Genomic DNA, 23,883 nt, shown 5'->3' on the forward strand with positions numbered 1-23,883 from the left:
AGTAGCAGCTTTTAATGTTTAATGTCAGAAAGACAGATTATATTATGGAATAAATATCAGCATTTGTTTGTTCCCTTTACGATCATTTCCAGTGAAATGTTTCATATCAGACAAGCACTCTGTAAGAACACAGTTTACAATAACTTTTTCCTGAAAACAGGGTAGATGTGGTGCAGGCGCAGGTATAGACGTCCATCGCAGTTCTGCACTGCAGGTGCCTTCTATCTTTCACAAAGGGGAGGAAAAATACTCCTTGGCTGAATATATGCATGGAAAAGGTAGGAAAAGGTACAACAAGGTTAAGACATCTCATGCAAAGAGGTCCCAAATAAAGCCATTCTTTCCCTTCCAGTTCAGAGAAGATACATAACATTACCAGTCAATCTCCTGACCTGTGACTTCAGTTCGATCTGGTTACAAAGGGTGAATAAAAACATTAAAAAAATCAGATTTTCAGCCGTCTGAACAGAATTCCAAGAAAAAACTAAGTAGATCTTCTAAGATCCTCAAAGGATTTTTCCTGACTGTGCAGATAAGAACTCAAGGCTCCACTGAATACATCAAGTATTCAACTGAAAGTTTCCAGGTTAAGAATACTCAGTGCAAAAGGCACCTCACTGTGATAGAATCCAATATCTGTGAAAGGGGATATTTTATCTCTACTAGCATCTGAGAAGAACAAACTACGCACACATGAAGACCAAAAGAAACACACTAAAAGAATTCAGACAAATGCTTTAAGTTATATTTTTATTACAAAATTACACTTGGAGTTAGTTGCATATAATAGCTTATGCTGACAGCTTTGCACAGCTGCTCCCACATAAGGCAACAACTGCAGAGCCTGCTTGCACTAACCATGTTACTTTATATCCACTACAGCTAAATTAACTGCAGTCATTACTGCATCTGATGAGACAGTGTTAGGAACCACAAGTGGGTAAGCCAGGACATGAGAAATTTTTTTTATGCCTCAACGAATCACAGAATAGCTTATTTTGGAAAAAACCTCTAATATCAAGTCCAACAATTAACTGAGTACTGCCAAAATAGTAGGTACAGCTTTATGTATTTTTAGGTAGGAACTAAAACCTTTACTTGGTACATTTCAATAATTAAGCCTTAATAAAACCTGGGCCAAAAGATTCCTAAAAAAAAATTGGACAACTTTATGGAACAGATCCTGAGGGAGCTGACTTGGAAAGATGCCCTCCTTGATCTGCTGCTTGTCCACAGAGTGGATCTCGTTAACGTGGAGACTTGTGGCCTCTTGGCCACAGTGATCATGAAGTGATTGAGTTTAAAATTGCTTAAAATCTCCTTGACAGGAAGAAAAGTGCCAGCAAACCCTCAACTCTGGACATGAGGAAAGCAGACTTCAGGCTGCTCAGGGAATCAGTAAGTAAGGTCCCCTGGGAAAATGTTTTTTTGCAGATGCTGGGGTCCATCAGTGCTGGTCACTTTTCAAACATCACCTCCTAAGGGCACAGGAGCAGCAATTCCCAAATGCTGGAAGTCAACCAGCTGAGGCAGAAGGCTAGCTCAGTGCAGCACGGATCTTCTCTCAGAAATAAGGCAAAAGAGGAAAGTCTATGCCCAGTGGAAGCAAGGTCAAGTGACACGGAAAGAATTCAGAGATGCTCCTTGCCACTGTAGGGAGAAAATTCATATAGCCAAAGCTCTGGGGTTGAAGCTGCCAAAATGTGGGGGACAATAAAAAGCTTTTTCCAACACATTAATGGCAATAGGCAGTATAGAAATATCATCGGCCCGTTACAGGATGAGCATGGTTGTAGGAGTCGGGTTTCAGGAAGGGTGCTGAAAAGCACTCGGGGAGATGTAGTTCCCAAGTACTCCCACACTCATGGGCACTGAGATGCCCTTGGTGACTGGTCAAGAGAGTCACGTGTTACTTTGAACCCACATATATAAGGTGTTGCCTGACTTGAATAAAGAGAATTCAGCTGTGAACCCCCAAACTAGCCGGGTCTATGTGGTTTGTATTATATTAATGCGCCTTACCTGGTGCCCAACGTGGGGCACAACCCTGTGTCGGGGATGATTAGAGACTGCCTTGCAACAAGGAGAATTACAGTAGCGTTCGAATGAGTTTGTTTTAAAAACTTGGGATGCTTTTCTCTGAAAAAAAGTCAGACTTTGTAAACGGAGCTAAAAGCAGGCAGAAAACGTCGTTAAACAAAGGACGTGGAATACCAGTGCAAAAAGATGACTGGGATGTTGTGTAGCAGAGGACTGAGTGGAGCTCCGAGAATCTAAGTATTGTGCACATGAGAGACCTGGCAGAGTAAAGCTTTGAAAGGAGAAAAGCTAACGCTACAGAGAACTCGAGGTAAGCAGCTGGCATGGGAAGTTAAAATTCAAGGGAAATGATAGAAACAACTATGTAGGATTCTGTTAAGTAGAATCCTTGGTGTGACTGCTTGAAAAAAAATTTGGAGAGACTGCTCGAGAGAAAGGAGAGATAGAATATGCGGACACTTTAAAAATCTCACATACAACTCACAAATTTGTCCATGGAGCAAAACTTTAAACCTGTTGTTCACCCCATGAGCCCTAACACACAAAGGACTCCACCAAACATAGGAGCAGACACGGGGGTGGGGCAGAACCATGAGCAGACAGGGGACCGTTTGCAAACCTAAAGGACCTAACAAAGGACTTGGGCTGGGTTTCACGTGGGCAGGAGCGAGCACGTGGCATGGACTGTGTGATTGTTAGGGAAAGACAGACCTTGAGTCCACGAGGCACTGCCACACTGCAGCCACGTGGTGGCCATGCTGCACCACCTTGCCCACGGACAGCTTGTCGAGCGTCCCAGCTTGAGGAAGTGTGCTTAAAACATGTGATCCGGTACAGCTGCCAGACATGATTACCAGAAGTGACAGACTAAGAAACACACAATTAATAACCTCTACAAAAACCCAAACTTCGTGATTTAAATAGAGACATAATAAAAATTCTAAGTATGCATGAATGAAGATGAATGAAGTGGCCACTTACGTATGAGTGTGAAAAGGTAGCTCATCATCATGGCTGGGCTTCACGAACGAAGATTTGGGAAGGGCTCTACCCACGTTTGCTGCAAGCACGTTGGAAAAGGCAGCTACCTTGGTGTGAATGAATGAGAGAAGCTGTGTGGACATGTATGTATGTAGACTTGGAGATACTTATGTTTCATGTGCCCTGAACAAATAACACTTGTATCATGTAACACTTGCTCTCTAAGGGCCCTTTTCTTGAAATGGAGTTGAACTTCTCCTGGTTACCAATTACATGCAAGCCCTTGGGGAAGTCAAAGTCAATGTTTTACCCAGTTATGCAAAAACCCTCAGGTTAATAAAGTTGTTGTTTATCCCAAATACATACAAACCTCTCAACAAAGTAAGTTTGTTGAGAGACCAAGGTGGGCAGTGAGCTGAGTCACTGTGATGCAGTGGTGATTGTTAAAGAGGGTTTACGAAGTTTAAAATGTACTGTTATATGCAATGTTCTGTATTTCCTCATAATAATAAAGAAGAGGGGAGTTGGGTTTCAGGAAGGGTGCTGAACAGTGCCTGGGGAGATGTAGTTCCCAAGTACTCCCACACTCATGGGTAGTGAGATGCCCTTGGTGATTGGTCAAGGGAGTCATATGTTACTTTGAACCCACATATATAAGGTGTTGTCTGATTTGAATAAAGAGGATTTGCCTGTGAACCCCTAAACTAGTCGGGTCTGTGTGGTTTGTATTATATTAATATGCCTTAGATGGTCACCTCACACACAGGGACAGAGATAAGGCAGAGCTGTTTAACACATTCTTTGCCTGTGTTCAACACGCATGACTGACCAAGGGGGGGTCTCCGTGCCCTGAGCAGGAGGACCATGACTGCCAGAATGATCAACTCCCAGTCAAACCTGAAATTGTGTGGGATCTGCTGCTCCAGCTGGATCCTTAAAAATCTATTGAGCCTGATAGGCTTCATCCCAGAATCCTCAAAGAGCTGGCTGATGTCGTTGCAAAACCTTTCTCGATAATTTCTGAGTGATCTTGGGGAAGCCACAACTCAACTTGAAGCTGGCAAATGTTCCTCAGCCGGGAGGAGACTGGGGGGAGAAGCCTGCAACTTTCTCATGAGGGGAAGAGGAGGGGCAGGCACTGATCTCTGCTCTGTGGTGACCAGTGACAGGACCCAAGGGAATGGCCTGAAGCTGTGCCCAGGGAGGTTGAGGTTGGATATTAGAAAAAGGTTCTTCACCCAGAGGGTGGCTGGGCACTAGAACAGGCTCCCCAGGGCAGTGCTCACAGCACCAAGCCTGACAGAGTTCAAGAGGTGTTTGGATGATGGCACATGGTGTGACTCTTGGGGATGGTCCTGTGCAGAGCTAAGAGATGGACTTGATGATCTTTGTGGGTCCCTTCCAAGTTAGCATATTCTGTGATTTCTTAACTGCGCCTAGAGCTATCGCCAGAAGCAGCAGTGATCCAGGACTACACAGCACTCTGCACTCCTCTTTCATTGCAACATCTCCTCACTGGGGGAATACTACACAGGATTTCAAACGAGTTTATGACACTACTTAGTATTGCTTTAGAACGGCTTGAGAGCTTAACACTGTTTTCTTCCATATTCAGTTACTGTGGCTTATCTGTCAGTGTGCTGGTCTGTTCAGTGCCTGAACTGTGCTTGCTCTTAAGGGACCTTCCAATGTATCTCCAGTATTCCTTTCGAATGGTGTCTTTTTCTTTAGCCAGAATTTCACACAACTACGAAAGAAAAATAGAGAGTGAAGTGTTATACCAAAAGCTTACAGAATCCTTGTCTTTATAAAGTGCATGCAATATATGTTTCAGATAGTATTAGAAACACCTCAATATTTGTTTTATTCACTGGATTTACAACTGTCCAGCAATATCAAACTGATGACAACTCCAACTGGTAGTCAACCAGTCTGACACTGCACAAAAATCCCTCCAGTTCCATTTCAGTCTCAACAGTTTCCTTGTGACTCCTTTCCATGCCTACCACTTGTCATCCACCCCACCCTATTCAGCCTATAGTATATCACAATATATTTCAGAGAACCTTGACTTTCTTTTAGTGATCCAACAGGTGTAAACCACTTGATTCCAAACACTGGAGGATCACCCTGCTCTTGAATCTTCAGTACTCTTAATGGACAGACAGGAGAAATTCTGTTTCTGTTTTTTCTCAGCAGATTGTCCCAAAAGGGTTCTCCATGCAAGTCGGTAACCATCTCTCATGATATGTTAAGAGTTGGTGCTATACAGACATTGCTACATGTTTGTTTGGGGTTTTTTTTATTTTGGTTTGGGTAAGCAGTCACTACATCCTACTCACAGGATAAGTTTTGTATATTTTACACGGTATGAACACTGTCTACAAAGGTTCTAGTAAATTCTCCTTTATTATGCAGATGATATTGCCTTACTCAGTGAAATGGAATTGAGAAATTAGGAGCTTGGATGCCTAAACAAAGGAAGAAATCAAATTCAGTGAAATAGTATAAAGGGGACATAAATCTAGGGGGTACAACTGCACTTAGTTACAACTCCTCCTAGAACACAACAAAGGGAAATGTTGAGAAAGAATAATGTTGGAACACAAAGACACCAGGCAAAACTGCAGCTCTAATTACATCAAGCTCCAGCTTGTCCCACAGTGAATGGAAAGTGTAGTAAAAATTACACTACAAACGGCACCAAGGAGCACCCAACAATACTGGGAGACAAACAACACTGCTAGAAGTAATTTATTCTCTGTAGGAAATGGTGCCTGACATTTGTTACCAATGTCCCCAGTGCCTGCTGGCCATAAGCTAATTGTGACAGCTTTCTTAGAAAAAGCTAAGAAGGGCAAAAGGAGCTTGAGATTGTTTGGATACAGATACTCTGAGAAAAAAATCATTAACCTACAGAGAAGGGAGTGAGTTCATCCTAAAAAGTTAACACTGGAAACCAATTGTTCAAACCTCTTCTTTCTTCTGCAAGCAGTATTAGAAATCTTCCTTTACTACCAGGTGAAGAAAACTTACAGTGATTCTGTAACTGGCGAGTTATTATTTAAATTCATGAGACCCTTGTGATTGTGTGGCTTTTGTGTTCAACTCTTCAGAGACCATTGGTTTTAGCAAGTAACCTGTTTTATTTATGAAAATCAACCCCATTTTGTCAGGCTGTGAAACCAGACAGCAAGAGATGGCATTGCTGAGAAGCAAAACCAAGCCCTCAAAACGTACCTCCAATGCCTTGTTCAGTGTTTCTTCCTTGTTATCACACTGGTTTTCAAGCATATCTTCATATATGTCCACAAGGAAGGCAATCAGATAGGGTGAACTATGACTGGGCTGTAAATTCAACAGTTCCTCTAACAGGTTTGGATACTTAGAAAGACCACGATCCTGCAGAATCCTAGAACAGAGGTTAATAGGCTTGACATTTGATCTTGACCATGAATCTGGTGTGAATAAATGCATTTTTGTTATGACTCCTTTGCTTGGAGATCAGTTTTTGAAATCAGGGTGCAAATACAAGTAAGGCAGAAGGTAAGCAGCATGCAGCACCAAGACAGCTTAATGTCGTAGTAAGCTAGTATAGTTCATGCTTGACTGAACAGAAGTTAGACTGAAAGCATGTTCCCTAATTCCTACTCTATGCTCTTGAACCTAGTAACATTACAGTCAAGTTTTTAAAAGCAGAAGTACCTGCAGTCCTCCTACAAGAACTACAGGGTTAGAAGCCTAGTGGAAAGTTACAGAGAAATGAGGTTAATGTAGTAACACCTTGTGTCAGTATTTGCCTGCTTCCTTAAGTACACTACACCAGGATGAACAGCAACAAGTTCTCTTCAATTAAGAAGCAGGCATAAGACACCTTATACAGATACTCTCTTTGCCTCACGGGAAAATAGACCTCACCCTTTTAAATAGTTCCAAGCACTCTCATTATGTGGCACTGCTTTGATCATCTCAAGAGTGTACCTGCAAGAAAAAGAGAACACATCATGAATGCAACCAATAACAATACAGTTAGAAACTACCTGGAAGTGCTCAGAAGAGTCTGAATACATCCCTCGGGTCTATACTTCAGCCTTTTTGCAGATCATCTCAGCTGGGTCATACATCAAAAATGGCTCACAATATAATCATCAGAAGTCTCAGAGAGGCAGACACTGTGAAAGCTGTTTTAAAATCTGAAGTGTTCAAGTCGGTGGGCTTTATACAATAATTAGCTGGTTCTCAAAATTATTAACAATAACACTAAGAAACAACATAATATACTCTCCTGGTAGGCTAAAGGAATAACTTGTGTCTTGATGCTCAGAAATGGTGAGGGGCTGAAAAAGGCTGGAGTAACTGAAGATCAGGGTGAGCTGTGTTAATATGACTGCAAGTGGTATGTTCTGTACCTATTTGCAGAACCTTTTTCATGAGGCTGCACTCAAGCAAACCCACAGAAAGGCAGAGCTCGAGCTTTCAGTTCACACAGCCTTCTGCAACAGTTCTTTGAAAGCAGCAGTGAGGCAACTGCTCTAAAGGTAAAGCAAGGAAAGGTACCTCCCATACAGTCACAAAGCCGCATTTCATCTCCACCAAACAGACTTTACCTTCTGCCCTTTCCCAGAATAACCAGGCATTCCAATGATTTCCAGAGACAGCAGATACTGACAAAAAGTTACATCAGGCATACCAGAAAAAGAATACCCCCCCCAAATCCTAACTATTTTTTAACATTCTGCAGTCACTAGGAAAAAGACCGATTTTACCGAGCATCAGGCAGCCCAACTACAGTTCTATAATGATATCTGGGAAGTCTTAAACCTTTGACAGTCTGGTTCTTAAGATGGGATCCAATTATCTTGAACAGATCAAGGGAGGATGTCCCATCGAACCTCTCAAGAGAAGAAGTTGAAAATATCCAAGTGTAAGTCATGGAAATAGTTCAAAGTTATAAACCGGTAGAGAAGAACAACTTGCAGCAGGTTGCAAAGACAACCATGAAAGGTGGTGAGGCCTGGGATCCTCTAAAAAATGTACTAATGGACATATTCAGAAATTCAGTCTTTCTCCTGAAGAATAACTCCAAAAAATTCCAGTTCCTTATTTTGATTGCTTGTCCACATTAGACAAATATCTTCTTGTAACTAATAACCCTGACCAGCAGGCTGAGATACGAAACCTATATTAAAAAACTTCTCTTACCACCATGAGTAGCAAAATACATGTCTAGAAGCCCAGTTTGCCTTCAGTTAAAAACATACCACTCAGAAACAGTGAGCTCATTTTCCTCAAAACTAGCCAACTCACAGAGGTAGTTGTCTTTGTGCCAACCACATACCCCTGAAAGCTCCTTTCTTTTTCCAGCTCCATCAAATTCCTCACAAAAGGCAACTGCTCTTTCTACAATCCACGTCCACATTACATTTAAATCATTGTGGCTACTGTACTACTGAAACAGCAATTTAGTACAACACAAAGAGTGCCTGTCATTCCAAGCTTTCTAGGGGTAGGATACTAATGAATGGCACAACTTAAGTGGTTCCAGTGTCATGGATTTTCTGCAGGTTTTCCCACTGTAGCTAGTTGATCATAAAAAGCCAAAAGTTTTGTTTGAACAATAAACAGCAGGTTGGGAAAACAGATTTATGAGAGTAGCTTGCCCAGGGTAAGCAGAGCTTGCTTCAGTCTAACACTTGATCAGCTACCCATGACAGTGAACCTCAAAAGTGCATAAAACCAGGAAACACAAGCCCATGCAGACTGTCAAAGTATTCCTTTGCTTCCATGTAATGGAGAATGCTTAATGTGAGCCTGAATAGCATAACTAACCGGACTTCTCTGTCTAGGACTGCTGGATCATCGTAGCCAGTGGTGTTGAAAATGACAAAGTGTCGTTGGTTCCAAACAGAGTTGTTTCTCACATCTTCTCTCAAAAGCTGGTCTACATATTCCAGTTCATTGTCCCATAATTTGAACTCCTATAGAAAGGGAAGGAAGAGAGAGAATCATAATCAAAAGCTTTTATCTTTTTAAAATACATCATCCTTGCTCCTAAGTTGTCTGAACATCAGATATAGAGACTTTTCTTGAAGAAATCAACACAAAGTTCAAAATAAAAAAATAAGGGTGCACTAAGAACATGCTACGCTATTCAGTGGCACTCAGAAGTTATTAGCTCATCATTAAATTCACACACATAACAGTAAGCAAACAACAGGGCAACTTTTTGACCTCACTTCCTAAAAGGCAAGTTCATAGCTAACCCCTACCACACACTAAAAATGCAGTTGCTTTTCCCCCTTCAGCCTTAAGAAACAAAGTGCCAAATTCAATTCAGGTTGTATTTAAGAAGCGAAACTCTACAACCTGAGCAGGCTATTCAAGGAACCAGTGAGTTCTGTGGATATACAATACCTGAATAACCCACTGTCTGTGTTGCCACGCATGGTAGTTTTTGGCATCTTGGTTAAGAATGTCAGCTATGAACTCAAGCTCTTGAGATGGATCCTGCAGCCACTCCACCAACACTCGTCTGTGATGCCTGATGACAAGAGGCAAATTTTTTTGTGAACGTGTGGTCTGTATTAAAGCAGCATATAGCAACTGTTCTGCTCAGGAAAAACCCCACTAGTTAAACATTTCAAATTAAACACACCAAAGCATGTCACTTGGCTCTGGGAAATGTATGATGTCTACTTCTATTACAGTAAATTCTACCTACACATACACATTGGCCAAACATCTCATGTTAGGCAAGTAATGTTCACCTGAAGTAACCTATTTTCACTTTTAACACTCATGGCCAAAATCTTTAGCAGAATAAAATTTTCCAGTACTACCTAATTTTCTCCAGCAATATCAAGATTGCTGCTTTGCCTATTCCCATTCACTTTGGAGAAACCCAACAACAGGCAAGCAAACTCCATGACACGATAAACCCCCCCCCCTAATTTCTATTTGCCTCTTTGTTTGCTTTTTCACAAGTCATTTTTTTTCATGTCAGACTTATTTTGACAGTTTAAAAATTTAAATTAACAAGAAAACAAGATTTGTTTAGCATGTCATGAGCATATGTTTAGAACGAATAGCTGAAGAGAACTTTGACATGATGCAACTCCATTTAACTCCCCTGCTACTGCCACTGCAGCAGCTCCAGAATGCAACTCTTAACAACTTTTAGGACCAATGGTCACAACTTATGGACAATTGACAAAGCAAAAGTTAATTGCAAAAATGTTACAAACTGAGAAGACTGCAGGGTTTTACCAGACTTGGTAGTTCTTTGGCTGATCTTCAATGATAGCTGTAATATACTTAAGTTCCTCGTGGAGATCTTTTCCCAAAGACTGCAGGAGGACTCTCCGGAAATGCCTGTATAAAAGTCAAGCATTTGAACACTGCAAAAGGGTTTTCCTAAAATTCATGGAGGAGAACACAGAACCACCTTTGTTCACAGTTCTTCTAATAGATATCGAGTTAAAAACAGTGAAAAAACCAAAACCAGTGCAAAAACCTAAACCACATATCTAGTTCTGTTGAAGGGCATTCAATTATTGAACAGTGAAGAACTGGAACATGACTGGTTACAACAGTTTGTTACCTAAGATTCTAGCAATGCTGTTTCAAATTAACATATCTACACACACTAGTCTTTTTGTCACAGAAACTATAACTTCTGTGCTTAAAATAATGTAAACTTCCTGATTTTGTGGAAGTTAGCGGAATAAAGATGTACAAGAGGCACTTGTTGGCTTTCACAAGTTAAAAGGACCTACTCTGAATATCAGAAATTCACTGTTTATTCATTACCTATCTAAACAGTAACCTGACAGATCTAAAATTCACTATTTAGTAAGTATAAACTTATTTGCTATCATGCTTTTATGCCTCTTCTTGAAGTCGGCTGAGGGCATCTTCAGCATTTTGCCAAGGGCACATTATCGGATAAGTGATATAATTTTAAACTGCAAAGTCCTTTTTGTGGCTAACCCTGATCTTGACTGATAACATCCCCGAAGCCAAAAAACCCCACTGAATCAAAATGAGACATGGAAAATACTGAACAAAGGCTTTCTTTGGAAGCTCACCAGAAATCTACAAACTCCTCTGTGTAAACTCAACTGGTCGTGCCCTTACTGGACTAATAAGATACTGAAGACATAAGAGGCAGGCAATCAAATGACCACAGAAACAATCCCAAGGTGATTACGTACCATACTGTGTAGTTTGCAGCGTTTAACTCAATGGCATCTGCTGTTAGCTTGAAAGCTCTTTCGCTCCTCTCATCCCGCTGCAGAACAGCTCGGAAGTAATCATAGACATCTCGAACTAAACAGATAACAGCATCTTGTCCAAGGCTGTGAAACAACGGCGTTAGTGGGTTGACTCTGGCTGGATGCCAGGTACCCACTAAAGCCACCCTCTCACTCCCCTCTGCAACCGGACAGAGGAGGGACAAAAAAAACAGCAAAGGATTCATCAGTTGAGATAACAGTTGGGAGAGGTCACTGACTGATCACCATCACAGGCAAAACACTCAAAGTGGGGATATTAAGTGAATTTATTACTAACAGGGTCAGAGCAAGAGTGAGAAGTAAAATAACCTTAAAAACACCTTCCCCCCATAACTCCTTCTTTCCATGTTCTCCCTCCTCGCCCCCAGTGATGCAGGGGGGTGGGAATGGGGGTTACAGTCAGTTGTCGTTTCTGCCACTGCTCAGGGAGAGGAGTCCTTCCCCTGCTCCCGTGGGGTCCCTCCACAGGAGACAGTCCTTGATGGACCTCTCCAATGTAAGTCCATCCCTCGGGCAGCAGCTCTTCCCAGACTGCTGTCCGTGGGTCACTCCTCCATGGGGTCAGTCCTTCACCAATGAGCTGTACCACTGTGGGTCCCCCACAGGGGCCACAAGTCCTACCCGAGAAAAACCTGCTCCAAGTGTGGGCTTCCCTCTCCAGGGGCTGCAGGTCTCCGGCAGGACCCTGCTCCCTCTTGGGCCTCCCATGGGGTCACTGCCTCCTTCAGATATCCACCTGCTCCAGCAGGGGCTCCTCCATGGGCTGCAGGGGCACCTCTGCCCCACCATAGTCTGCAGGGCCTCAGCTCTGGCGCCTGGAGCACCTCCTGCCCCTCCTTCTGCACTGCCCTTGGTATCTACCTTGTTGTTCCCACCTTCTCACTCTGCTCTTCCCTGGCTGGAATTATTTCTGTGCCACAATCTTCTTTTCTTAAATATATTATCACAGAGGCGTTACTGTCACTCCTCCTTGGCTCGGCCTTGGCCAGCAGGAGGAAGCCCATCCTGGAGCTGGCTGCCATTGGCTCCACTGGACAGGGGAAGCTTCTGGCAGCTTCTACCAGAAGCCATCCCTGTAGCCCCCCCCCATCAGACCCAGCCACAGAAACCCACTACAAATGGCCTGATTAGAAGGTAACGTTAATAATCCTTTGAAATTGTTTCTTCTTTTGTGTATTTAAAATATACCTCTTTAAAACAGTAGCTACATATTGCTCTGACAGCACTTTCGACTAAAATCTCTGCATGACAATAGTCCACTGAAAAGCTGCAAAAGTATGTTAGAAATACACCACCTGAGTAATATCCAAAACAATCATAAAAGTTCCATGCTGCCTACTCACCCTATTTCTCCAGATGCAGGAGCTTCATATATCACTTTCACTTGTGGGCTGGCAATGCCTTATGTCATAAACCACACTATCTGCTGTGTTACCTCTTAAGTCATAGGATTTTAAAGGAGTACCTTGGCAATTAACATCTCAGGTGAAGATTCAACTTCAGAGAAGCTTGGTGAAAACATCACACGCAACCACCATGACACAATTGTAGAAAATATTATCCAAAACATGAAGTCTTGTTTTAACAACACTATGGGCAGAAGTTTTCAGAGATGAATATATTTAAGACTTACATTTTTCACTGTAGATGATCTGAACAACAGGATTTGGCCCATCATTTTGAGGGACAGGTTCAATATCTGCCCATTCCTTCCTGTCCCTGTAAATACATGTTTTTGTCGTTTTAATGTTCCTAATTAATGCACAAAATGCTACATAAATGACGACACACACAAACACACACGTGTCCAGAAATACATCCTTGTTCCCAACAGCCACTATTATTGCCACTACATTACTGGCTATAACACAGACCGGTATACAAACAGGTAAAGGTGCTCCAACATAACAAGGACATGGAACTGTTGGAGCAAGTCCAGGGGAGGGCCACGAAGTCGACAAGTGGGCTGGGGCTGAAGAGAAAGATGCATGGAAACCTCACAGCAACCTTCCAGTATCTGAAAGGGGCCTACAGGGAAGCCACAGAGGGAATTCCGTCAGGAATTGTATAGTGATGGGACAAGGAGTAAGGGGTGCAGATTGAAACAACGCATATTTAGGTTAGATACAGGAAAAAATTCTTTACCGTGAGGGTGGTGAGACAATAGAACAGGTTGCCCAGGGAGGCTGTGGATGCCCCAAAGCCGGGGGCGTTCAAGGCCAGGCTGGATGAGGCCTTGAGCATCCTGGTCTACCGGGAGGTGTCCCTGCCCCTCCCTCCAGCTCCCCGCTCCTCCGGCCCCGCCGCAGCTCCGCCACCCCGCGCCCCCCAGCCCGTGAGGCGCCACGAGGGTCCGCCCCGGCCCCTGGGGCCGCGCCGCCGCGGCCGCACCTGTAGAGCACGTAGCCGGCGTCCTCGCCGTCCTCCTCCTCCTCCAGCAGCTGCCCGAAGCCGCCCTCCGGCTCGCCGCCGCCGCCGCCCTCCGCGTCCCCCTCCGGCTGCAGCTCGGCAGCCGCCGCCCGACCCTCCGCCGCCATGGCCGCGCCGCCGCTGCCGGGGCCCGGCTGCGCCCCGGGGCCGGGGCGGGGCGGCCGCTCGGCCCCACAGCGCCGCGCCCGGCGGGGAGGGCGGGCGGCGGGGCCGCTGCTGGGGAGCGGGGAGGAGGGGGGAGAACGCGGACCCTCCCCTCTGCAAAGCCCCGCTTTGTTTCCACACCGGGAGCTTCCGTAAGGGAGGGAAACCAGAAATGCCGAGGTTTCGGGTTCAGGCTTTCCCAGCAGGGCAAGGCAGAGGAATCTGGGCTCTGTGAAAGGAGAAGCTGGGGGGGGGGGGGATTTGAAACAGGCCGTTCTAAACAAATGGGTGAAATTGGAGGGGGCAGCAGATCCAGCGGGAACTGGGATCGTTTAGCCTGGAGGAGAGGGGGCTCGGGGGTGACCTTATCGCTCTCTACAGCTGCCTGAAAGGAGGTTGTAGTGAGGTGGGGGTCGGTCTCTTCTCCCAGGCAACCAGCGACAGGACAAGAGGCGACAAGTCTCAAGCTGGACCAGAGGAGGTTTAGGTTGGACATTAGGAAGAATTTCTTCATAAAAAGGGTGATTAGGCATTGGAATGGGCTGCCCAGGGGAGGTGGTGGAGGCTCCGTCCCTGGAGGTGTTTAAGAAAAGGCTGGACGTGGTCTAGTTGCCATGAGGGTGTCAGGGCTCACAGGTTGGACTCGATGATCTCAGAGGTCTTCTCCAACCTAACTGATTCTGTGGTCCTCTGATGTGATGTTGGTCAGCAGGACAACTGAACTGAAGACAGTCGTCAGGAAAAGCAGCTGACCCAGCATTACGGGTTTATAATCTGGGGCATGCTGAGATGCTTTAGTGTGGAGAGGATTAAAGACAGGCAGAGCATGTGCAGTATTAAGGGCTGGATCGGTCCTGCATATTCAAGGAGGTGGGAAGTCATTCCATGTGTGGTGGAAATGGTTCAAGTCTTTAATTCTGGGGCGCTCAAGTCGAAAGGACTGTTGTATGTGTCACATGTTTTACAGTGATTTTATGGAAAGAAGAATGGTGCCACAGCAACAATGAGGGAGTATAAATGCACAGCTGCAAATTGAAACACAAGATTCAGGATGAGGAAGAATTGGGCCTGCAGGTGGTTCTTCTGTCACAGACAGCTTTGTCTCCTTGGAAAGTCCCTTGAACTCTGTGCTTTCCTTGTATCTCTGCCTTTTTTTTCTGCCCTATTTTAACAGTGCACTTGGGGACTTCATTTGTTCCTGCCAGGAGGTTTCTACAGTGACTCTTTGGAGTGGATAGCGTGGTTGTTGCTTCTGGGTGTTACAGTAATATAGAGTATAGCAGTATCATAATGGAGGGTAAAGACCAGAGCAATCTACGGAAAAGCTACCCTAGGTAACAGGACTATGAATAGAACAGAAAGGAAATGGACATCTCTAGAAACAGAGAGGATACCCAGCAATATCTAAGTGAAAGAAAAAAGTTCTAAAATGCAGAACACTAAAAAAAAAAAAGAGAGGAAAAACTAAGATGGGCATAAAAAGAAACACAAAGTATATTATAAACCTATCAGACAGAATGTGTACATATGAATGAGAGAAACCTCAAAGGCAGTAAATCCTGTTTCGAAAGAGACAGAGCAGAAAGAAAAGCTGCTGTTCCTGACCCATGGAGAGAAAAGTTGCATTGCGAGTTTGTTAGATACCAAGAGCTCTCCATGGACAGAGGGCACTTGAGACACAGATCTTTAAGAAATCTGGTTTATTAGCTCAGCTGTTTGAGCAACAGTTGGGGTTTTTTTTGGTTGTGCTTCCTCCAGAATGAATATGTGACGATGTGCCCCTGCCAGTGTTTATTCTGGTATCATCTTTGCCAGCTATTTAACATTGGTTACAGACAGGCCAGATCCTGCAATAGGAGCTTATTTCCTCAGAGTGGCATAGCAGGACAAGGAAAAAAAAAAAAAAGAGCTTCTCTAATGCCAGCCACTGGATGGAGCTGGTCCAAGAATACCTTGCCCATGGTATGGGGCAGATAGCAGATAGTACAGCTATCCCACTGCCCTAAGCACTAGCTTCTGCATTTTCAGTCTGAACCTATGGGTTGTTGGATCTGTGGACTGCTTCTAAAGGCTTGAGGGACAGTAACTGACAAAGTCAACCCTGTTGAAGGAAGCTGAAATGTGTTACAAACAAGTTGTATCCTCATGAGAGCAACTTAGGAGTCTGCCAACTAAGGAAATGTGAAAGCCAAGAGTATGACTGAGTTTAAAATTATGGGCCAGACCAAAACCCAGTGGGTTCATAGCAAATCCTTCCATAAACTGTACCAGGCTTCTGATCCATTTCCGACCACTCCATTAAATTTACTGAACTACACACTCATTGTGCCATGAAGTCTCATCAGTCCTCACAGCCTCTGGGCACTCTGAAAGCCTTAGTCAGGCCTGCAAAAGCAGGATTCTGCCTTTGCACGGATCTGCTTTACAAAATAACTCTGGGGATTCTTGCTGCATGCCTCATGGCTTAGAGCCAGTGGAGATCTTCATGTTACAGGTCAAATATCTGTAACTACACTTCGAAGATAGTATTAAAACCCCAACTGAAAGCTTCTACTTAAAATTATGACTCCAGCAGCTAGAACCTTTGTGAGGAAGCAACAAATAGGACAAGAGCCGTGATGAATCACTAAACAAAGACTGGAAGAAAAGTAAATCTGCATGTACCAGCATTGCAGTGTCCGTTGCTGGTTTTCATCTTAGGAGGAGCCTGGTAGTTCAGAGAGAAATCAGAGTTCTGTGGTGCAGTATGTGCAGCAAGAGGTGCTCCAATGGTGCTGCTGGCAAGAGTAGCTGTGGTGAAAAGGGGGACAGAGCTGGTGTGGCAGGGGTCACTGAGGGCTGGATTCAGGCTGTCTGCTGGGTACACTTCTGAGCCTCTCAAGAAGACTATAGGCATTAGCCACCCAGAGTAAGGAGATGAGTTGTGTACATAACATTTGCACAGCTTTTATCAGTCATGATTTTACACTGAGGCACATCAAGTGTCCCTTCTGCCTCCTCTGGAATTCTTGCTTCTTCCACTCCCTCAGGTAATCACCCCCTTGCACCTCTCTGCCTGCCACATCTGGTTTAAAAACTGCAGACACCTCAATTTCAAGTGTTTGTGTATAAATAGAAGTACCTATGAAGAAGTGTATAGGTATCAGGTATTTCTGCATTAATACAAATGTGTAAGTATGAGATAGAAGAATTACAAAACCAAACATGTATCAACATGTACGTCCGTATCATGTGGATAAATACCGCCTCTGCCCTGGGCTAGCAGAACCAGCCTGTCAGAGTAAACATCTACAAACAGCAAACGGTGCATAAAGTGGCTCCCAGCCGCAGGGAGCCCCGAGCGGGCAGACAGGACCCTTCCCCTGGTGGGTACGCGCGGCCCCGCGGGGGACGCCCTGGCAAGGCTGGAAGCAAGGCATGGTCTCAGCTGCGGGATGCGTGCCGCAGCTCCGCGCCAGAGGGACGAGGGATGCGTTCCCTCGGCAGCGCGGGCCGGCTCTCCTGGCTCTTCGGGGCTTCCCAGCTGCCATGACGCATTTCTTTTTCTGACAGCCCGCTAGCTTCAGGCAGACAATCTAAAGTCTCCGTCAGGGTAGCACCGGCACTGTTGTAAAAGAAAATAAAACCGCAAAGAGCGCGATTATGCGAACAGCTGTAGGAATCAGTGACAGGGGCCGGATTTATTTTGGCGATCGTGTGAGGTCTTGCAGTGCGGGGTTTGCAGAATAGCAGCCGGGCGGGTGGAAGCGATGGCGCTCTCAGGCCGATTAGCCCTGCGCGTTCCCTCTACAGGGCCCTGGGGTCCCCGAAAAGAGCTGCCCCCCTTCCCCGCCCCCGCGGCGGGGCAGAGGGAGGCGCGGAGCAGCACCGCCCCCGCCCGGCGCCCGCCCCCCCTCCGCGCTCCAAGAGGGGGCACGAACTGAAAGTTAAAAAGACCCCGACAAAACACCCCAAACCCCCTCAGATCCAGCTGGAGGGGGACAGCGGCGTTGAGGCGGGAGCGACTTTCTCGGGGTGAGTACAGCGGCGGGCCCCCGGCCGAGGATGCCCGACCCACGGGCGGGGAGCAGGGCCGGGGCTGCGGGACGGGCAGAGTCTCCGGAAGGGAAGGGGCAGCGTTTTGGGGAGCAGGCAAAACCCTAGCTGGGATGCTGGGCCCAGGGAACTGCGGCAAGACAGGTCTGGAAGGAGAGGCTGCAGGGAGAGCTGGCAGGAAGTTTGGAAGGATTTGCAGGGAGCTGCTGCTCCCGCAGGGCAGCAGGGCGTGGTGATTTATCTGTATTTCATGGAGTCCTCAGGGCCTCCGCTCGGCCTGAGGAGTGGGCCAGAGTGGGAAAGCCGTGCAAGGTCATCCTTGTCAGTGGAGTTGGGGCGGGATGGAGCCTTGCCTGGCCCACTCCAAGTACGCACCACCCCGCACCACTGGGCAGAAGTACTGCGTGTTGGGCACCACAGACACAAGAATGAAGCCATGGCTCTGTGCGGTACCCTGGGTCAGTAGGTACAGTGCACCCATGCTGTGGGTCAGTTCAACCTCAGAACAATACCTAAAAATGTGACGATTACTACTCTTTTACCAGGGCAGGGGGTAGGGCAGCATTCAGTGGGTCATCAGAGTCTTACCTTTTGCCACGCACAGGGTAAGATGTGGTGTTAAAGGTACTGTTCAGCTCCAGGGTGTGCCTTGAGCAGATATTCACCGACACAGCAGTGGGCAGAATTCAGCTCCTTCCCCTCCTGGTGCCCCTTTTTTTGGCTATACTGCTGGAGGCACAGAAGGTGCAGAGGGTTGCAGAAGATCCTGCCTGGTTTGAGAAGAGCTTAACTGGCAACCTGCACTATTGCACCCACACAGACCTTCAGAAGTAAGGCCTGTGCAGAGCAGAACTCACACAGCAGGGTTTCATGTGATCTTTTACTAAAGAGGCCTTTCTGATGTTTGAGGGGAAGGGATGAACTGATGTGGCAGTGGAAGCAGAAGCAGAATGGTTTTTTTGGCTTTAGCTGCGAGAACCACAGTGATACTTCTACAGCAGGCAGTAGGTTGGAGATCCATCTGTCTTTGTCAGGGTTGTGAAACTTTGTGATTGGGATTAGAATGGGAGGAAAGTTGGCAGGCAAACCAGCATAAATTACAAGAGGCATATCTCTGAGAGAGAGGAGTTTAAAAATAGCAATTTATTAAACATTTTGTGTGTGTTTCTGCTTTTTGAGCTTTCAGAATACCCACATTTTCAAACTTTACTTCTCTGTGTTGAGTGATAGAGTCTTATCTTTCTACCATCCTTTTTTTTTTTTTTTTTTTTGAGATGAAGCTGGAATTTGCAACTTCAGTTGCCAGGAGCTGGGATTTTCACACAGTAATATTCATCATGCAGCAAAACAGTAGGGCTCTGTGAAAACTAAAAAAAGCATAAGGGAAGGGAAAGAGTTATTTGAGGAGAGGCAGACCAGCACAGATGTAGATTACTGGGAAAGAGGAACTTGTTAAATTGAAATATTCTTAGATGTGGGGAGAGTTTGTGTGTGTGTACTGTGTCATTACTTTCTCTAGGCATTGGACACAGAGCATCTTGCACAAGCATTCCATATGCTCGTGAAGAGAAGTCCCAGAAGACCACAGTGTAGTAAGTCCCAAGGCCAGGTAGTTCTGTGCTTTCTCCAGGAGCATTTTCAGGTCTTGCCCAGGGAAGGAGAGTCTTCCACTGCTCCCCTGTTAATGCGTCTGCTGAAAAGCAGCAGAGTTTGACATCTGGAAACTCAGGAATATAGGTGCTCTCCTCACACAAGACTGACCCACGACCATCAGCATTTCTCTGCGCTGACTGCAAGGGTGAGAGGATGTGTTACCCTGCTCAGAGAGGATCTCCCCAGGATGACCACAGGGAGAGTAGATGAGGGCCATGTGAGCAAGAGCACTGTTTTGTGCAGACTGCTTCCTGGGTACCTGGCTCAAAATGTGGCTCTGGCACCTACGGAAAGCTATGGGTAGACATCAGACTAACCACTGAGCTCGAGAAGCAGTCTTTGTTGATGCTCTACTCTTTTTCAGCAGCAGTCACCATGAAGAGCAGTAAGGTTGAAATGGGAAAGCCCTGCAGCAAAGGCTGAAGACTTCAGACAAGCTGACCTTCCCAATGCCAAGCTGTAACTTCTCTGGCTGACCTGGTAGTGCAGTATGATTAGGGTGAAGAGGAGGATACTGTGGGCATCTTGCTTCTGTTTTGCAGCTGCCTTTTTCCTTCTGGTGACACTCCAGGTACAGGGGCAAGGGGGTGGGGTATGCATGAGATTGCTGTCAAAGCAGGACACAATTCTGTCAGATGAGAGAGAACATTGAAGGCAACAGACATTTTATGTGCTAGTCCGTGCTTTAACAGGAGTGTTTACAGAAGCTCTGTCAGCAACACTGGCCTGGTGGCAGTAGCTGACTCCAGAAGTGACATTACACAGAGAACATGTCTCTTGTAGAGCTCCTTGGATCTTGGAGGAATTTCTCAGGAGTGTTGCAACATACTATATACCATGTTACATTGCCTCCATCCAGCATTGCCTCCCTGTGTTTGAACTCATTAGGCAGGGGAGGCAATGCTGGACCCATGGAGACATGAAAACTTTATGGTTTTTTTTTAACAACTACCAGAAGAGACCTGACTACTGAATGGCTGTCCTTTGTTCTGAGCGTTTTCCAGGGAGAAAGCAGAAGTTGTGTTGTTAAATCATATCTGATGTGGCCATATCTCAGTATAGAAATGTATTTCCTGCCTCCTCGTTACAAATTCAAAGTAAAGCTTTTGCTGTTCTGACATAAGATCACCTGGATGGTGGCTGCAGTCAGTGAAATGCATGTGATTTGATTGACAGAAACTTCACATACGGACTTAATGCCTGATGCTTAAATTCTGATTTGTCAGGCAGATGTCCTGGCTGGTGACAGTGACATGTTGTGATATGTGTATTTATTTCCCTGAAGGTTATCACCGAACTCGGCAATTCAGAGAACAAGGTGTCAGTTATCTCCAGTTTACATAGTGGCCCATTAAAGCCTGTGGAGGGACACACTTTTCAGCTTAAGAAGCAGGAACTTCTCAGCAGCTTCAAGGCAGAGTCTAATGTAAATCACTATCCTGTCCTGGTCTGGTGGTCTCCCCTGACTGGAGAGACAGGAAGACTGGGTCAGTGTGGAGAGGATTTTTGCTTCTTTACTATCAACAAGACCTACCAGCACGATCACATGACAAGGGCTTTTCTGTTCTATGGTAAGAATATTTCTTTTTAAAGGAATAGCTTTCTCTCCTGCTTAGTTATTTTCCTTTGGAGATTAAATATTCTAAGTGGCAATGACAGAACAGGAAATTTATGCAGCTTGTTGGACTAAATTGTGCCTAGTGCTAAATACCATCCAGAGATGCACATTCTCAGAAAAAGTACTCTGAAAACTGGCTGTACACGTTCTGTGGGGTGACTGATGCCTTGTCTCATACTGCTTTCCAATCACATGTACTCCCTGTTCATGGGAGAAAAGACAATTAATTTCATGTAGTTGCCAAGGCGTTTAAAGACAGTCTGAGATCAAGCCAGCTTTTTCCAGTCTTCTGGCTTGTCACCCCTAGCAGAGGTTCTGCAAGGCCTTTGTTGCACTTGTGCAAGTCTTTTGTCTAAAAATGATGCCCTTGCTGGTAACAGTGCAACTCCCCTGCCTCATGTGCCGAGAGATTGCTAGTAGACTGTAAATGGAAAGCAGTGAAAGAAACCTATTGATTCTGCACAGGGAGCAGCAGCTAGTGCAACCTTCTGAGCTGCTCTGACTCTGTCAGAAACTTCCCACTACATTTACTGTAAAGTTAATCTACAAAACACAAAAGATGCATCTTTTAAAAGTAGACCTTGCTTCATTCGTTTTGTTCTTTTTCCCCACCTGGTTGCTTTTGAAAGAAAAAAATTAATTTTAGGTGGAAAAATAAATTCAATTTTTTCCTCTGACTGGTAGGCTCAAATCTTTTGTTTGGAAACAAAACAAAATAAAACAGGGTCCTGAATCTCATTCACTCAGTCAGAATACAGGTGAACTGGAAATATAGGAAAGAAGGGCCTTTCACTTGATTGTTAACAGTGAACCAAAAACTTCTCATGACTAATCTTTTCAGACCTCCAAGTAGGTCAGCTTTGTCAATTGATAATGTAGTGGTCAAGCATGAAAGCAAAGGAATAACAGTAAAGGAATGAGAAGCTGACCCAATTAAAGACAAGGAAAGCTGTATTGCATCACAGGAAGCTGTAAAGTCTGGTGATTTTGGTCTCTGATAGTAATTTTGTCTGTCTGTTTCAGCATTAAAAAGACTGTTATTCTTCATTTTTAGCAGGCTTGTGGACACAGTATACTTTCACTGGGAAAAAGACTTTTCCTGTAGTGTTTCTTTTCCTTCTTTTTCTAGTGATGGTGGCTATGGACTGTGTAAAGGAAAGTGTCAAAATATGCAAAATTGTAACTTATTTTTAAACCGCAGTAAATGATCTCACAATGCTAAAACCCAGAGAGAGAGACTTTTTCTCTCTGTCTTTCTTTCTCTCCCCATCCCTCTCTCTCCCACCCCCACCTCCTTGATGCACTGAGCTGTGACCCTGCAAAAAGGCATGTCTTACTGTTACAGAATTTCCATCTAAACAGCCTGCTGAGTGAAGACTTGAATATCTGAATTTCCATGCTATGGCTGGATCAGAGCACAGTTTCCCCTTCCAAAGAAGGTGCTTTAATTTTGGTCAGTAGGCTAGTAAAGAGAAGAATGATCCAGAGATTAGGAAAAACACCGTGCAAAAATGTGGGGTTCGGATGTTTTCCAGCACAGCTGCTTTGCTAGGAACACCAGCTTTTCTACATCTTGTCCTGGCTTACAATCCTGGCCTGGGAAGCCCCTAGGTGTAGGCGGTGCCTTTGGCAAGTGCCACCTCCTCCTGTTTGTAAATGAGGTGTGGCATCCACTTGCTAGACTTTGTCTCTGCTTTTGGGAGGGATTCCCAGTTCCACCTTTTCAGTGTCACATAATTCACAGAGTGTTGTGTTCAGCATGAGCTGCCAATATGACTGAGTCAGCATGAGCTGGATCTGTCAGAGCCTCAGGGGTGTTGTTCCTAAGGGAGGAGGATGTCCAGCTGTTCTGTGCTGGAGCGTTGTGTGTTGGACCATGATTCCTGAAGGAAAGATGTCTCCTAAAATGTAGAATTTCTCATAACAGCATGTATCTGTCACTTCCACACTTTGCCACGTACATAAGATTTACAAAGTAATAGTTTGGAAGTTGAAATTGCTCATAATTCTAGTCTTATAGTGCTTTTTCCTTCATCCCATTGTATGCTCCTTTATTTCCTTCATCTCATGGGATAGGGAACATGCAGATGGTATCTTCCCTTTAATAATTTTTGTTTTCTTGCTGGACTGGGAACGATTAAGTGCTGTATTAGAGTCTGTCATTCTGATGTGCTCTGATCTGTACTGTGTCCAGTTCTAGACCTTCACTTCAAGAAAGATATTGAGGTGCTGAGGCATGTCCAGGGAAGGGCAGCAGAGCTGGGGAGGGGTCTAGGGGGTAAGTCCTATGAGGAGTGGCTGAGGGAGTTGGAGTTGTTTAGCCTGGAGGAGTCTCAAGGGAGACCTCATCACTCTCTACAACTAGACTGTAGCCAGGTGGGGATGACATCTTCTGCCAGGCAGGGAGAAGTAACAGTACGAGAGGACATGGCCTCAAGCTGCACAAGGAAATGTTCAGGTTGGACATTAAAAGGAATTTTGTCATGGAAAGGGTTGTTTAATGTTTGAGTGGACTGCCCAGTGAGGTGGTGGAGTTACTGTCCCTGGAAGTGTTCACGAAATGACTGGACATGGCACTTAGTGCCATGGTCTAGTTGACAAGGTAGTGATCAGTCCAAGGTTGGACTCGATGACCTCAGAGGTCTTTTCCAACCTAAATGATTCTGTGATTGTATAGTGCATTCTTTC

General features: G+C 45.1%; 2 protein-coding genes across 10 annotated transcripts in view; one reads left to right on the forward strand and one right to left on the reverse strand.

The window, feature by feature from the left end:
- On the reverse strand, positions 1 to 13,859 carry FNTA (farnesyltransferase, CAAX box, alpha). The gene is made up of 9 exons (XM_032675391.1): positions 13,707 to 13,859; positions 12,949 to 13,034; positions 11,235 to 11,349; positions 10,288 to 10,392; positions 9,436 to 9,562; positions 8,851 to 8,999; positions 6,940 to 7,002; positions 6,262 to 6,433; positions 1 to 4,768 (listed from the first exon to the last, which is right to left on the reverse strand). Exons 1-9 carry the CDS (start codon positions 13,850 to 13,852, stop codon positions 4,637 to 4,639), a joined length of 1,095 nt encoding a protein of 364 aa, XP_032531282.1. The 5' UTR covers positions 13,853 to 13,859; the 3' UTR covers positions 1 to 4,636.
- The window catches only part of FUT10 (fucosyltransferase 10), a 16,004-nt gene continuing 5,535 nt past the window's right edge, over positions 13,415 to 23,883 (forward strand). Inside the window, exons 1-4 of one of the 9 annotated variants that reach the window (XM_032675389.1) lie at positions 13,971 to 14,041; positions 14,857 to 14,963; positions 19,945 to 20,148; positions 20,863 to 21,148. In XM_032675389.1, coding sequence (XP_032531280.1) covers positions 20,068 to 20,148; positions 20,863 to 21,148 — 367 coding nt within the window. In that variant the 5' untranslated portion in view covers positions 13,971 to 14,041; positions 14,857 to 14,963; positions 19,945 to 20,067. Of the gene's footprint in view, positions 13,435 to 13,970; positions 14,042 to 14,856; positions 14,964 to 17,073; positions 17,255 to 17,709; positions 17,904 to 19,443; positions 19,517 to 19,941; positions 20,149 to 20,862; positions 21,149 to 23,883 lie in introns of those variants that run through there. The other 8 variants (XM_032675386.1, XM_032675385.1, XM_032675384.1 and 5 more) reach the window with 8 other exon arrangements.

The sequence above is a fragment of the Chiroxiphia lanceolata genome, chromosome Z (assembly GCF_009829145.1).
Source record: "Chiroxiphia lanceolata isolate bChiLan1 chromosome Z, bChiLan1.pri, whole genome shotgun sequence".
In the NCBI taxonomy this organism is placed as follows: domain Eukaryota; kingdom Metazoa; phylum Chordata; class Aves; order Passeriformes; family Pipridae; genus Chiroxiphia; species Chiroxiphia lanceolata.